Below are 13271 nucleotides of genomic sequence, written 5' to 3'. Positions count from 1 at the left end.
GACCGCGCCACAGAGGTAGTTAAAGTATGCTATGTGTTAATCCTGGTTATAATAATATAAACTATCTGTGTACCAAAGTTGCCTGGGTAATAACACAATATTAAGTAAGACTGGTTGTCAGACTTTCAAGCTTCTGACTACTGTTAACGACTGTCAAAGATCTTTGAAAATGACAGCCGGGATCAACAATTTAACGTGCCATACGAAACACGGTGGAACTCGATATGTATAAGATGGTCATTGAACAACCTCAGCAAGAGTAGCTTAACCTCAGAGATCGATCCGCGCGGCTGTTGTTACTTTAGTAACGAGCACAATTTAACTGCACGTTTAGCGCAGTGGTTAACGTGGTCACCTCGCGGCAATAACCAAAGCACCGCGTGTGGTGAGTTCGAACCCCACCCGGGATAAATCTTTGTGTGATGAGCACGAGTATCTGTTCTGAGCCTGGTTGTTAATGTATTTTTATACGTATGTATTTACAAGTATATAATTATGTTTATCAGTTATCTGGTTATAGTACAAGCTCTGCTTAGTTTGGAATCAAATGACCGTGTGTGAGTTGTCCAATGATATTTATTTAATAAAAAACTCATTTGTAGTAAGCCCATGTAAATAGGAACGGTTACAAAACCCCTTGGTTATCGATCGTTAGGCCTAATTTCAACGAAGCGTAATAATTAAAAAGTGTTACTAACACGCAATGTGTTTAACTAGTAATAAGCACGAAATAATATAATTTCACTTGCTCAGCACCGACGGCTTTACCCGCATGGAATTTCACTCCTTCACTATTCCAGACTAGCTGACCCGCGCAACTTCGCTTGCGTCACATAAAGAGAATGAAAATTTTCCTCGTTTTTGTAACATTTTTTATTGGTACTCTGCTCCTGTTTGTTGTAGCGTAATGTTATATAACCTATAGCCTTCCTCGATAAATGGGCTATTTAACAGTGAAATAATTTTTCAAATCGGACCAGTAGTTCCTGAGATTAGCGCGTTCAAACAAACAAACACACAAACAAACTCTTCAGCTTTATAATATTAGTAAGTATAGATTAGTATAGATGTATTTCTTTCTAGATCTCGAAAACATATTAAAATAAGTAAAACAAAAAAATCAAAAAAACGAAATTCTATTACAAACTAATTCACTAACTAAATAATGAAAGTTTCTTCATGAAAAATAACCTGAAAAAGTAAAATAAATATACTGAAAGTTACACAATTCCCGGGGGTACGAATTTTACAGTAGAACGAATACAAACGGTGTTTTTTTGGAGCTGGCAATATTTTATTTGTATATCATTATTGCTAAATATATATAGGGAAGTTTGGCTATTGACTTTCGCTTTTTAGAGACTAGCTAACACGCACGGATCCGCTTGCGTTTATACTCTGTTTTATGACTTTATAATGTCCTCCTAGCCGATTTACGGCTACGGCGGTCAGTTTCATTGAAACTGGCCATCTGTGCAGGACTTTGTTTATAGTGTCCAAGTGTGTGCACAATACACAGGTACACTCTCTATTCCATCACTCTCATAGTCTGGTGGGACGGATAACCGACACGACCAGTGAGAGGTAGATAGTTATGCCTTTAGGGGCTGATAAAAAAGAAATAAGTATCATTATTTCAACCCACGCAAGTGGTTGCAAGTTCGAACCCGAGGCAACACACTAATAACTTTTCGAAGTTATGTGTGTAAATAAATTTTACCCCTTAATGTCGCACTGCTGGGTAAGGGTCTCCTCCCGTAATGAGGGAGGGGTTAGGCCTTGAGTCCACCACGCTGACCAAGTGCGGGTTGGGGAATAAAAAGCAATGTTATAACACAGGAATTCTCTCTACTTTTACGGCCTAATTGCTGAACCAATCTTGATGAAATTTTGAATGAATGAAAATAATTATTTTTGCAAAATTAATTGCCCAAACAAAACTATGAACACAAAAGTTAGTTTTAAAGTAATTTCTTTATAATATTTGACAACAACGCCATCTATAACCACTAAAACCAAACCTTGTGAGATTTAAGCACAGATCCGGGCAGATCCGTAGCATTAAGGTTGTATGCGGAATTAGCAACTTATTATGTATATAGGTCAACTGAGAATGTTGCCACACTTTGAGAGGTATTCAGGACAGTATTTTTAAGTATGGCAACTTTTTCCCTTAATAATATTTGACATGCAAGTTTTGAGGTTAGTGAAACTAGTGTTTGAATGTGGTTTTGCTTAATTTTGTTGTTGAAAATAGGAGTAGATAGACTTATATTATTTTTAGTGCGAAAATTAAATTATAAAGGTTTAGTAGTTGAGCTATGAAAGTAACAGACGCACAGGTACTTTTTTATGTAGAAATAAGGCTCTGTGACTAAAAAATATTATTTTAATAAATTTTAACTTAATTTAGGTCAATCAGAGATACTTGTAATTGTCAAAACTACCATTGTAACACAAAAGACAATGGTTAAGGTGGTCGCCACGCTACTACCAGGGAGCCAGGAGGTTGTGGGTACGATTCCCACACGGAACAATTTATTTGTGTGAACCACAAATAGTTGTTTCGGGTCTGGTTGTACTTTGTGTCCGTTGTTTGTATGTTTATAAAAGTTCCCGCGACACAAGAGCGATTCTTAGTGCGGGAGCTGCCTTTATTAAAGAAAAAAAATAATTCTAGTAGATTTTTTTTCACTAAAAATAATAATAAATATATGTTTACGGGTCAGGATTCGAACCTTAATCATATTCAGTCCAATTCCATACATATTCTTCTTCTACAAAAGCCCATAATAATTTCTTGCTGAATATTTAAATATTCCAAAAAAATACCTTCACATAATTTCAAACGAAATTTCATCATGAAATCTTAATTCATTCTTAATAATTAACGAAGACGATTCAAGAAAAACATTATGAAATTATAATTATTATCCTCCATTTTGAAAACACGTGCTAATTTCTCATTTTTCCATTTTTGGAACAGAAAATTTTAATTTTATGTTACTATAAGAGAAGCTCGTGGTTTAGTTACAACAGCCGCGCGGATTGATCTGTTAAGTTAAACTACCCTTGCCGGGGTTCGTTAGTGGATGGGTGACTATATTATACATATCGAATTCCTCCGTGTTTCGGAAGGCACGTTAAATTGTGGGTCCCGGCTGTCATTTTCAAAGATCTTTGACAGTCGTTACCAATACAAGCTAGAAAGTCTGACAACTAGTCTATTATCGCGTTATAACCCAGTTAACTGGGTTGTGGAGGTCCGATAGGCAGTTGTTTTACGACACCTAATTTTGACCCTTTTCTGTCCAACTGCTGGCAAGGGTCTCCTCGAACGAGGGAAGGGTAAGGCCTTGAGTCCACCACACTGGCAAAATTGGCCTCAAGAAATGTGTAAGGCCTTCGGGCTTGAACAACTTTGACACTAGGTTGACCACTAACCATACGATAAGAAGAAAAGTAAAATTCGGTACTTGTCCCACCAAACTCTGAAATACAGTCACCCTACTAACCCCTTGCAGGTTTACGCGTGATGATACATTATTCAGTGTTCATTACCATCGCACTAGACACGCTGTCGTTCACATTACAAGCAAAATACATACATACATACATACTTACATACAAACTTACATACATACATAGTTACATACATAACATCTATACTAATATTATAAAGCTGAAGAGTTTGTTTGTTTGTTTGAACGCGCTAATCTCAGGAACTACCAGTCCGATTCGAAAAATTCTTTCAGTGTTAGATAGCCCATTTATCGAGGAAGGTTATAGGCAATATATCATCACGCTACGACCAATAGGAGCTGAGTACCAGTAAAAAATGTTACAAAAACGGGGAAAATTTTGACTCATTCTCTCTTATGAGACGCAAGCGAAGTTGCGCGGGTCAGCTAGTAACATATATACAAGCAAGGTAGGCCTGAAATTGTTGTCGATTTTAAAATGAAGAAATAGGGGTAAAGATTTTGACTCTTGGGTTTGAACCCGAGACTATCGGTTACATACACTACCGAGTATTCGTCCCCAATTTAGTTACTTAGGACTATCGTGGAGATTTTTTTAACAGAAACACTCAAATAAAATACTGACCTGTATCGGGATTCGAACCCGAAACCTCAGCAGTTGCATACACTACCAAATCTTCTTAACTAAACTTGCAAACTCCGTAATATTACATAAAATTTATTTACTGAAAACTTCATGTATTCTACTGACCCAGGATTTGAACCCAAGACCTCAACAGTTGCTTACATTACCAGGACAACGACCACAAATTCGATACGGTATTTACACTATTTTTTTTTTTCACAATTTCTTTACTGCAAAACTCAGGAACATAACTGACAACAAACGTATTTGAACTGAGCATTTCCGTGCTTCAGAGGGCACAATAAAATCGGTCCCGGTTGTTGTCAATTAAGATAACAGTCGTTAAGCCACGTCAAAGGCCTTCGGGCTTGAACAACTTTGACACTAGCTTGACCACTAACCATACGACAAATAAACGAACTGAAAAACTCATGTATATTACTGACCCGGGATTCAAATTCAACACCTCTTTACGTATATAACCGGAATACTATAAAAACAGTAGTATAACACACAGTATCGATATAGCTTGAAACACAATTACCAAACTACCGATCGCTAAATTGACACTAATTTTACAATTGAAATGAGCCTGAACTCGTTAGTCTTATTGCCCAAGGGTATAGGCAGAGCTGGCAACATATTATGGCTTTTATTTACAACTAGCTGACCCGCGCAACTTCGCTTGCGTCACATGAGAGGGAATGGGTCATGATTTTCCCCGTTTAAGTTACATTTTTTATTGCTACTCTGCTCCTATTGGCTGTAGCGTGATGATATGTAGCCTATAGCCTTCCTCGATAAATGGGCTATCTAACACTGAAAGAATTTTTGAAATCGGATCAGTAGTTCCTGAGATTAGCGCGTTCAAACAAACAAACAAACAAACTCTTTAGCTTAATAATATAAGTATAGACTAGAGGCCGCCCGGGACTTCGTCCGCGTGGAAACCCTTTTCGTGTAAATCCCGATCTCCGGAACTCCGGGATAAAAGGTAGCCTATGTGTTACTTTGGGTCTTCAGCTACCTAAATATATACCAAATTTCATGGTAATCGCTTCAGTAGTATTTGCGTGGAAGAGTAACAAAAATTACATACATACATTCTCACAAACTTTCGTATTTATAATATTAGTAGGAGTGGACTAACGACCAATCACGACCACGCTCATGCAGCGACTGTCTATCTGTCATGTCATTAAGTCAATATATCTTTTCTTTTTTCTTCTTTTTAAAAGACAACTCCCGCACTAAGAATTGCTCTTGTGTCGGAGACTTTTACAAACATACAAACAACAGACACGAAGCACAACCAGACCCGAAACAATTATTTGTGGATCGCACAAATAATTGCTCCGTGTGGAATCAAACCCACGACCTCCCGTTGCAAGGTATTGGCGTGGCGACCTAAACCACTGCGCCACGGAGGTAGTCAAGTAATATATATCAGTGTATGCAAAATCAAAGTTATACTAACGTTCGCCCGGACGAGAGGCGGATATAATATAAAAATACGGTTATAACCGGTTGTTATAGCCGGGTATGTATGGCCGGGTATGTATGGCCGGGTATACACCGCGTTCAATTTGCTCGAGTCTGATCAGGCGTTGTATTATGAATACCGCTCGCTTTAGGGTTGCCACACATGTAAAATTAAATCAATAAAAAATTTGCCTTTGATTGGAGATGGTCTACTGTGTTACTTATCTTTATATATATGTTACTGTAAAAGCCCGAACGGTGGTAAATCCTAAGATTTTCCGGTATAACCTAAGATTTACCAACTCGCAATGGTAAAAGTCCGAACAATTCTTTTATTTCGAACTTTTACCTATATTCACTTGATGAAGTCGAGATGTCGCCGGAGCCCCGCTTCGCGGGGCTCCTCCTTCTGGGTGGTTAAAAAAAAATAACCACGAAGGCTAAGGTGGGAGCTTCGCTTCGCTCGCTCCCACCTTAGCCTTCTAACCTAACCTACCCATGTCGCTTTGCCCAAAACTCCTTCTTTATAACTATGTCACAGTATATAATTATACCGTGAAATAGTTATAAACATAGTTATGAAGGAGGATTTTTTTATATATCGTAACATAGTTTTTAAACTCTGGCTTGTTCGGACTTTTACCATTGAGAGTTGGTAAATCTTAGGTTTTACCGGAAAATCTTAGGATTTACCACAGTTCGGGCTTTTACAGTAACATATATATATAATTCTTCTGTAAGTGTGTATGTCACTGAACTTCTCTTAAACGACTGGACCGATTTTGATGAAATTTTTTGTGTGTGTTCAAGGGGATCCGAGAATGGTTTAGATTCACAATTTTGTCCGCTGAACAATGTTTTTTTGATGTGTAGACAGGACAACGTCTGTCGGGTCCGCTAGTCTTAATATATTTAAATCAAAGTTTACTGACTGTCTGACTGACATATCCTGGTTTCTAAGTAAATTTAATGGTAGTTTATCTATTCAACAGCTTTTTTTATGTGAGTTTTGACACTATTGAATAGGTAAATTACCGCTAAATGTGCCTCAGAAACCGGGGGTTAGTGATCTATCAACGCACAGCACAAACCACGGGACGGATCGGACTGAAATTTGACATGCAGGTAGATGTTATGACGTAGGCAATCACTAAGAAAGGATTTTGATCAATTCTACCCCCAAGGGGATAAAATAGCGGATGAAAGTTTGTGTGAAAATTCTGTCTTAAGTAATAAACCACGAGGACAAAGTCGCGAATAATAGCTAGTGCTAAAAAAAATACTGGAAAAGGTCTCCTCTCGATATTAAGTAGGGGTTAGACCTTGAGTCCACCACGCTTGCCAAGTGCGAGTTGGGGACTTTGCAACAAATGTGAATATGAACTTTTAGTCAGCGAGGTTTCATCACGATGTTTTCTTTCACTGTAATAACAAGTGATCATTATTTCTAATACACACATAACGTGGAAAAGTCATTAATATATTACTTGGGAAACTATCGACAATTTGCGTTGAATTGTCTATAGATAAACTGCACGTTTGGCGCAGTGGTTTAAGCGGTCACCTCGCCGCAACAACCGCAGCGCCGCGTGTAGTGGGTTCGAATCCCACCCGGGACAAATCTTTGTGTGATGAGCACGAGTATTTGTTCTAAGCCTGGGTGTCGATTTATCTATATAAGTATGTATTTAGCAGTATAAAGGTATGTTTATCAGTTATTTGGTTACCATAGTACAAGCTCTGCTTAGTTTGGAATCAAATGACCGTGTGTGAGTTGGCCAATGATATTTATTTATTTATTTATTTTAATTCGCATTGTTCGACCACTTGGCTGCCACTGCTATCTTCCAACGAAAAAGTTAGAAAAATATTAAATAAACCAAATATGATTTTCTCATACGTGACATCCCTGTATAAGCCCGGAGGCTTTTAAGGTCTAAATTAAATTCAATCCGTTCCGATTATGACATAAAATTTTACTCTTCACTATTGAACCAAATATATTCCTCTTTTATGTATGGGGGATAAGCTGAAATATAGCTAACTTCGAGGATCTCGTGGCTTAGTTAACAACAGCCGCACGGATCGATCTCTGAGGTTAAGCCACGCTTGCCTAGGTTGTTCTGTGGATGGGTGACCATCGATACATATCGAGTTCCTCCGTGTTTCGGAAAGCACGTTAAATTGTGGGTCCCGGTTGTCATTTTCGGAGATCTTTGACAGTCGTTAACAGTAATCAGAAGCTTGAAAGTCTGACAACCAGTCTCACTGATGAGTATTGTGTTATTACCCAAATAACTGGGTTGTGGTGGTCAGATAGGCAGTCGCTCCATGTAAAACACACTGGTATTCAGCTGCATCCGGTGAGACTGGAAGCCGACTCCAACATAGCTTGGAACAAAGGCTAAGCTAATATATATATGTATAGGGGATAAGCAGAAATATAGCTAACTTCAAGCTTCGGCGCTTATAGTAGCGCTCACCGGTGGGTAAACGATCAGTGTGTTAACTAGTACATTACATAGATGTAGGTGCAGTGTTTGAGCTGAGCGTCTCCGTGATACAAGTCACGCTTGTTGTTTAACATAACGACAGTTCACCACAAACACTTACACTACTTTGACACTAGGTTGATTGGTTGAAAAATAGTAGCCATATTATATACGATATAATAAGGACAGCGTCAGCTGTCATTTTCCGTCATAAAAGTTCTCAATTTTTTTTTTTTCGCCATCAAGTTGCGCTCACCGGTTGCTAAACGATCATTGGGTTAAGCAACTTTAGCACGAACAGTCTATTGATGGGTGGCTACATTGGAGTATTTCAGCAGAGCGTCTTCGTGCTTCAAGTCACTGTTGTTTTTAGGGTTCCTTATCCAACGGGACCCTATTACTAAGCCTTCGCTTTCTGTCTCCAGGCTGTAATCTCATAAACCGTGATAGCTGAAAGCTGATATTTTCACAAATGATGTATTTCCGTTGCCGCTATAACAACAAATACTAAAAAAAATAAAAAATAAGTGGGGTCACAATAAACGTCATTTTTTTATAATTTTTTGCATAACATAACAACAGTTGACGTTTGATAACAGTTAACCTAGTGTAGGTTGACCACTAATCATATGATTAATTAATTAATTTTTTCATTGTTACAGAGCACTACCACATTTTCGTGGGTGACCTGAGTCCAGAGATCGAGACCCAGAGCCTTCGAGATGCCTTCGCGCCCTTCGGAGAGATATCGTAAGTATTTTCCTTGAAATTCAGCGGTCCTGTATGACAACATGTATGTATGTGAATGAAGCAAGGGAAGTTTGTAAGGATCGTACCAAGTGGCTTTTTCTGGTCACTTACGCAACATCAGGTATTTTACAAGTTGTTCCAATGTTACCATGCGGTCACCTATCTATAGAATGACCGCGGCAAAGTTTGCTTAAGCCAAATATCGTTTACTGACCGGTGAGCGCAACTGGCTATGGGCGAATAAAAGGACTGTAATAGGGGATGAAAATATATCTACTAGTTGTAGTTCAACAATTTATTTTGCTTTTTATTTAAAAAGACAACTCCCGCACTAAGAATTGCTCGTGTCGCGGGGACTTTTACAAACATACAAACAACGGACACAAAGTACAACCAGACCCGAAACATACTGTGTATCGTGCAAATAATAATTGTCCCGTGTGGGAATCGAACCCACAACCTCCCGGCGCAGTGACCTAAACCACGGCGCCACGGAGGCACTTATATGGTAGTCGTTATCCCTTAGTTAAAACATCCCTTAGGCCCTATTCTAAGATGTGGACCATCTTAAACTGATATTAGGCCTTAGGGTCAAATATATATGATCATAATTTCACTTCCTATGGCTATAGTAAGTACTTGAGCTTTGTGGTTTGGGCAGTAGTAAATATGACTGCTGAGGTCTCCGATTCGATTTCCGGGTACAGCTCTATTCTTCTTCTTCTTAAAGTGCCTCTCCGACTAGTGAAGGTTGGCAATCAGCTCCGGATATTTCGTCTTATCCTTTGCCAGACGAAAGAGTTTAACAGCACTCCCTATACCCGTCCAATATCTGATGTTTCGCAGCCAGCTCTATTGAGTTGTTCTAATTTCTATTTGTAGTTGGTGTAAGTTGGTACCTCCCACGTTAGTGGTTGCAGGTTTGGGTCCGCAACACACCAATGACTTTTCGAAGTTATGTGTGTATTAGAAATAATTATTTCTTGTTCCAACGGTGAAGGAAAACATCGTGATGAAACCTTGCATGTCTGAGAGTTCTTTAGAACAGTTCTTGTAAACATGCAAAGAACCCGCAGTTAAGACTAGACTAGACTTAAGGCCTAACCCCTACCTCTTTACGGGAGGAGACCCTTGCCCAGCAGTGGGACATTAATGGGTTCAATTATTTTTTTTATTTTTAGTTTCTTTATGAAAACACAAAGTCTGGTAACTACAAACATATACATATCACGCTCTTTTTTCAAAGGGGTAGGCAGAGATTTTGTAATTAAATATGTATGTACGTATAATTTTGTTTCTCTATCAAAAAAAAATTACCAAACATATTTTATTAAAATTTAGGACACAGGTAGTTTATAACCTCTACTAACATTTAGGATACTTTTAACTCAATTATTTTTTTACATACGAACCTAGTCATGGTATAGAACTAGTATAAAATAATATAAAAAAACCCGGTCTAGGTTACTTTTTGATCTGGGAAATCTTTCCACACGGACGTAACCGCAGTATAGTACCAGTATAAAATAATAAAAAATCTTTACATCAAGTCCCCAATAGCGAGTGGTGGCTAATCTTAAGATATTATCATAAGTTAGGCATAGCTTTGAAAGATGCTGCGCGAAAACCAGTGTGTTGGAGCCACGCCAAGTAGGTGCGGTCGCAGTGAGAGCGGGGAGGTTGTTGTCGCTTACGCTTATGAGAATACAGCGGGGAAGAATAGGGAAGAAACATCAAACATAGGTGGGGGTGATTAATTTGTAACACAATGTATATTTTATTAGAAAATAAACAGTTAGAAAAAAACATGTAGTCACTTAGTCAGTCATTATTTATTATAATATACTAAAGGCCGCCCGCAACTTCGTCCGCGTGGAAACCCTTTCCGTGTAAATCCCGATGCCTCGGGAACGCCGGGATGAAAAGTTGGAAAACATTTTTCACTGGTACTCTGTTTCTATTGGTCGTAGCGTGATGATATATAGCCTACAGCCTTCCTCAATAAATAGGCTATCCAACAGTAAAGTAATTCTTCAACTCGCACTCGTAGTTTCTGAGATTAGTGCATCCAAAAAAAAAACTAACTTTAGTGGTTTATAATATTAGTATAGAAGTATATACTCCAGTGACAGAAAGCTTTAAACGCTCCGCTTATAAATCCGCTGCCATTCAAACCCTACCCTTACCCAAGTGACATACTTCAAACTTGTCCATAAGCCAAAATTTCACTACATACATACAAATTTGTATGCTGATATGTATGTTAATATAAATATTAGTTATGACGTCATGCGCATGTAATCAAGGACAGACAATGGATGGGTGACCTCATTTTATGTGTAAGTTACTTAAGTAGACACGTGTATAAATATTTTGGAATATTTTTAATACTTTTGAGTTTTGACTGCCTCTGCGTTGTCGGTAGTGTATCCAATAGCTGATCATGAAGTCTCGGGTTCGAATTTCCATGTCTAGCAAGGGTCTCCTCCCACAATGAGGCCTTGAGTCCACCACGTTGACCAATTGCGGGTTGGGGACTTTGCATACCTTCAAGAACTGTTCTAAAGAACTCTCAGCATTTAGATGCATCACGATGTTTTCCTTCACCGTTGGAACAAGTGATCATTATTTCTATTACACACTGTTATTTGTGGATCGTACAAATAGTTGTTTCGTATGGGAATCGAACCCACGACCTCTCGACGCAATGGTAGCGGCGTGGTGACCTAAACCACTGCACGGAGGCAGTCAAGCCAATCTCTAAGGGAAAAAAGGCGTGATATTATGTACTTATTACTTATGTATGTATGTATGTATGTCTGTATGTATGTCTGTATGTATGTATGTATGTATGTATGTAATACTAATAATACGTTTATTTTGTCCACAGTGATTGTCGAGTGGTACGCGACCCACAGACGCTGAAGTCCAAGGGCTACGGGTTCGTTTCCTTTTTGAAGAAATCGGTAAGTTTCCACCTTATTTTATATTATATTTTAACTATCGGTAAAAGGTAAATAGAGCGACTGTCTATCTAACCTTCACAACACAGCTACCTAGGTTATAACATATCCTTCGGTAATAAAATCAAAGATCTTTGATAATTTAAAGTACCTTTTGAAATACGGAGGAACATGATATGTATAAGATGGTCACTCATCCACCGAACAACCTCGGCAAGCGTAGCTTAACCTCAGAGATCGATCCGCGCGGCTGTTGTTAACTAAGCCGTTTATTTCATTATGGAAATTATGAAAAAAGGCTTTAAAACTCTGTCTATCCTTTCAAAATGTAACCCACCTAATTCTTCTTATGGTATGGTTAGTGGTCAACCTAGTGTCAAAGTTGTTCAAGCCCGAAGGCCTTTGACGTGGCTTAACGACTGTTATCTTAGTAGACAACAACCGGGCCCGACTTTTTACGTGCCCTCCACGGAGACGCCCAGTTCAAATACCAACATGCGGTCACCCATCTATGGTATGACCGCGCCAAGATTTGGTGCCCTCCAAAGCACGGAGACGCCCAGCTCAAATACCATGCGGTCACCCATCTATGGTATAACTAAGGTTTGCTTAACCCATAGTTAACCGACCGGTGAGCACAAACAGCTATGGCCGCGTCATGTAATCCACCAATTACAATTTTACCCGACTCGAGCACAAAACCGCAACACCGATCGATACTCATACACAATTGATACAACTGCACCCCTTTCCACCCCTATACATAATATATAAACACTGTGAAAACACAGTGTCAGACACAGAACAACAAAGTACGTTGTTTTGTTTGAAAATGAAAACACTGTGCCGTTGTTGGAATACAAAATGGAATTGTGTCACTAAAATAATGAGTGGTCGGGAATTCGCGTGAGGTTGTATTTAGTGCTGTGCGAGAGGGATAGAGATATACAGTATGTTAATGAGTGAGAGAGAAAGATAGTGTTGGGTTGAATGAAGCGTTTTTTTTTTATCTATACTACTAGTATTATAAATGCGAACGTTTGTGAGTATGTTTGTTACTCTTTTACGCAAATACTACTGAATCGATTACAATGAAATTTGGTATGTAGGTAGCTGAAGACCCAGTATAACACATAGGCTACTTTTTATCCCGGAGTTCTTGAGGGATCGGGATTTACACGGGAAGGGTTTGGACGAAGTCGCGGACGGCCTCTGGTGTTTGTATAGTCAAAGTCAAAGTCAAATATTGTTTATTTCATAAATTTAAACAATTATTTGAAATCGTCAAAATATTTTTTATCTACCACCGTTTCGGAAAAGCTGTTGCTCGTGAGAAGAAACGGCAAGAAACTCACGGCTTGAACTTTTTAAATGTCAATATTTCCAAATTAATAACAATGTCATCATCATCTCAGCCGGGAATCGTCACTGCTGGACAAAGGCCTCCCCCATCGAGCGCCAATAGGACCGGTCCTGG

At 38.7% G+C, this 13271-nt stretch overlaps 1 protein-coding gene across 4 annotated transcripts in view; it reads left to right on the top strand.

The window, feature by feature from the left end:
• The window catches only part of LOC142985403 (cytotoxic granule associated RNA binding protein TIA1), a 196529-nt gene that overhangs the window by 163714 nt on the left and 19544 nt on the right, over window positions 1-13271 (top strand). For all 4 annotated transcript variants that reach the window (XM_076133541.1, XM_076133538.1, XM_076133540.1 and 1 more), the window contains 2 exons: window positions 8744-8831; window positions 11722-11797. In XM_076133541.1, coding sequence (XP_075989656.1) covers window positions 8744-8831; window positions 11722-11797 — 164 coding nt within the window. The remainder of the gene's footprint in view (window positions 1-8743; window positions 8832-11721; window positions 11798-13271) is intronic.

Source organism: Anticarsia gemmatalis, chromosome 30 (assembly GCF_050436995.1).
Source record: "Anticarsia gemmatalis isolate Benzon Research Colony breed Stoneville strain chromosome 30, ilAntGemm2 primary, whole genome shotgun sequence".
NCBI lineage: Eukaryota > Metazoa > Arthropoda > Insecta > Lepidoptera > Erebidae > Anticarsia > Anticarsia gemmatalis.
The sequence above is the reverse complement of the archived record's forward strand: the minus strand, read 5'-3'. Positions and strand labels throughout refer to the sequence as shown.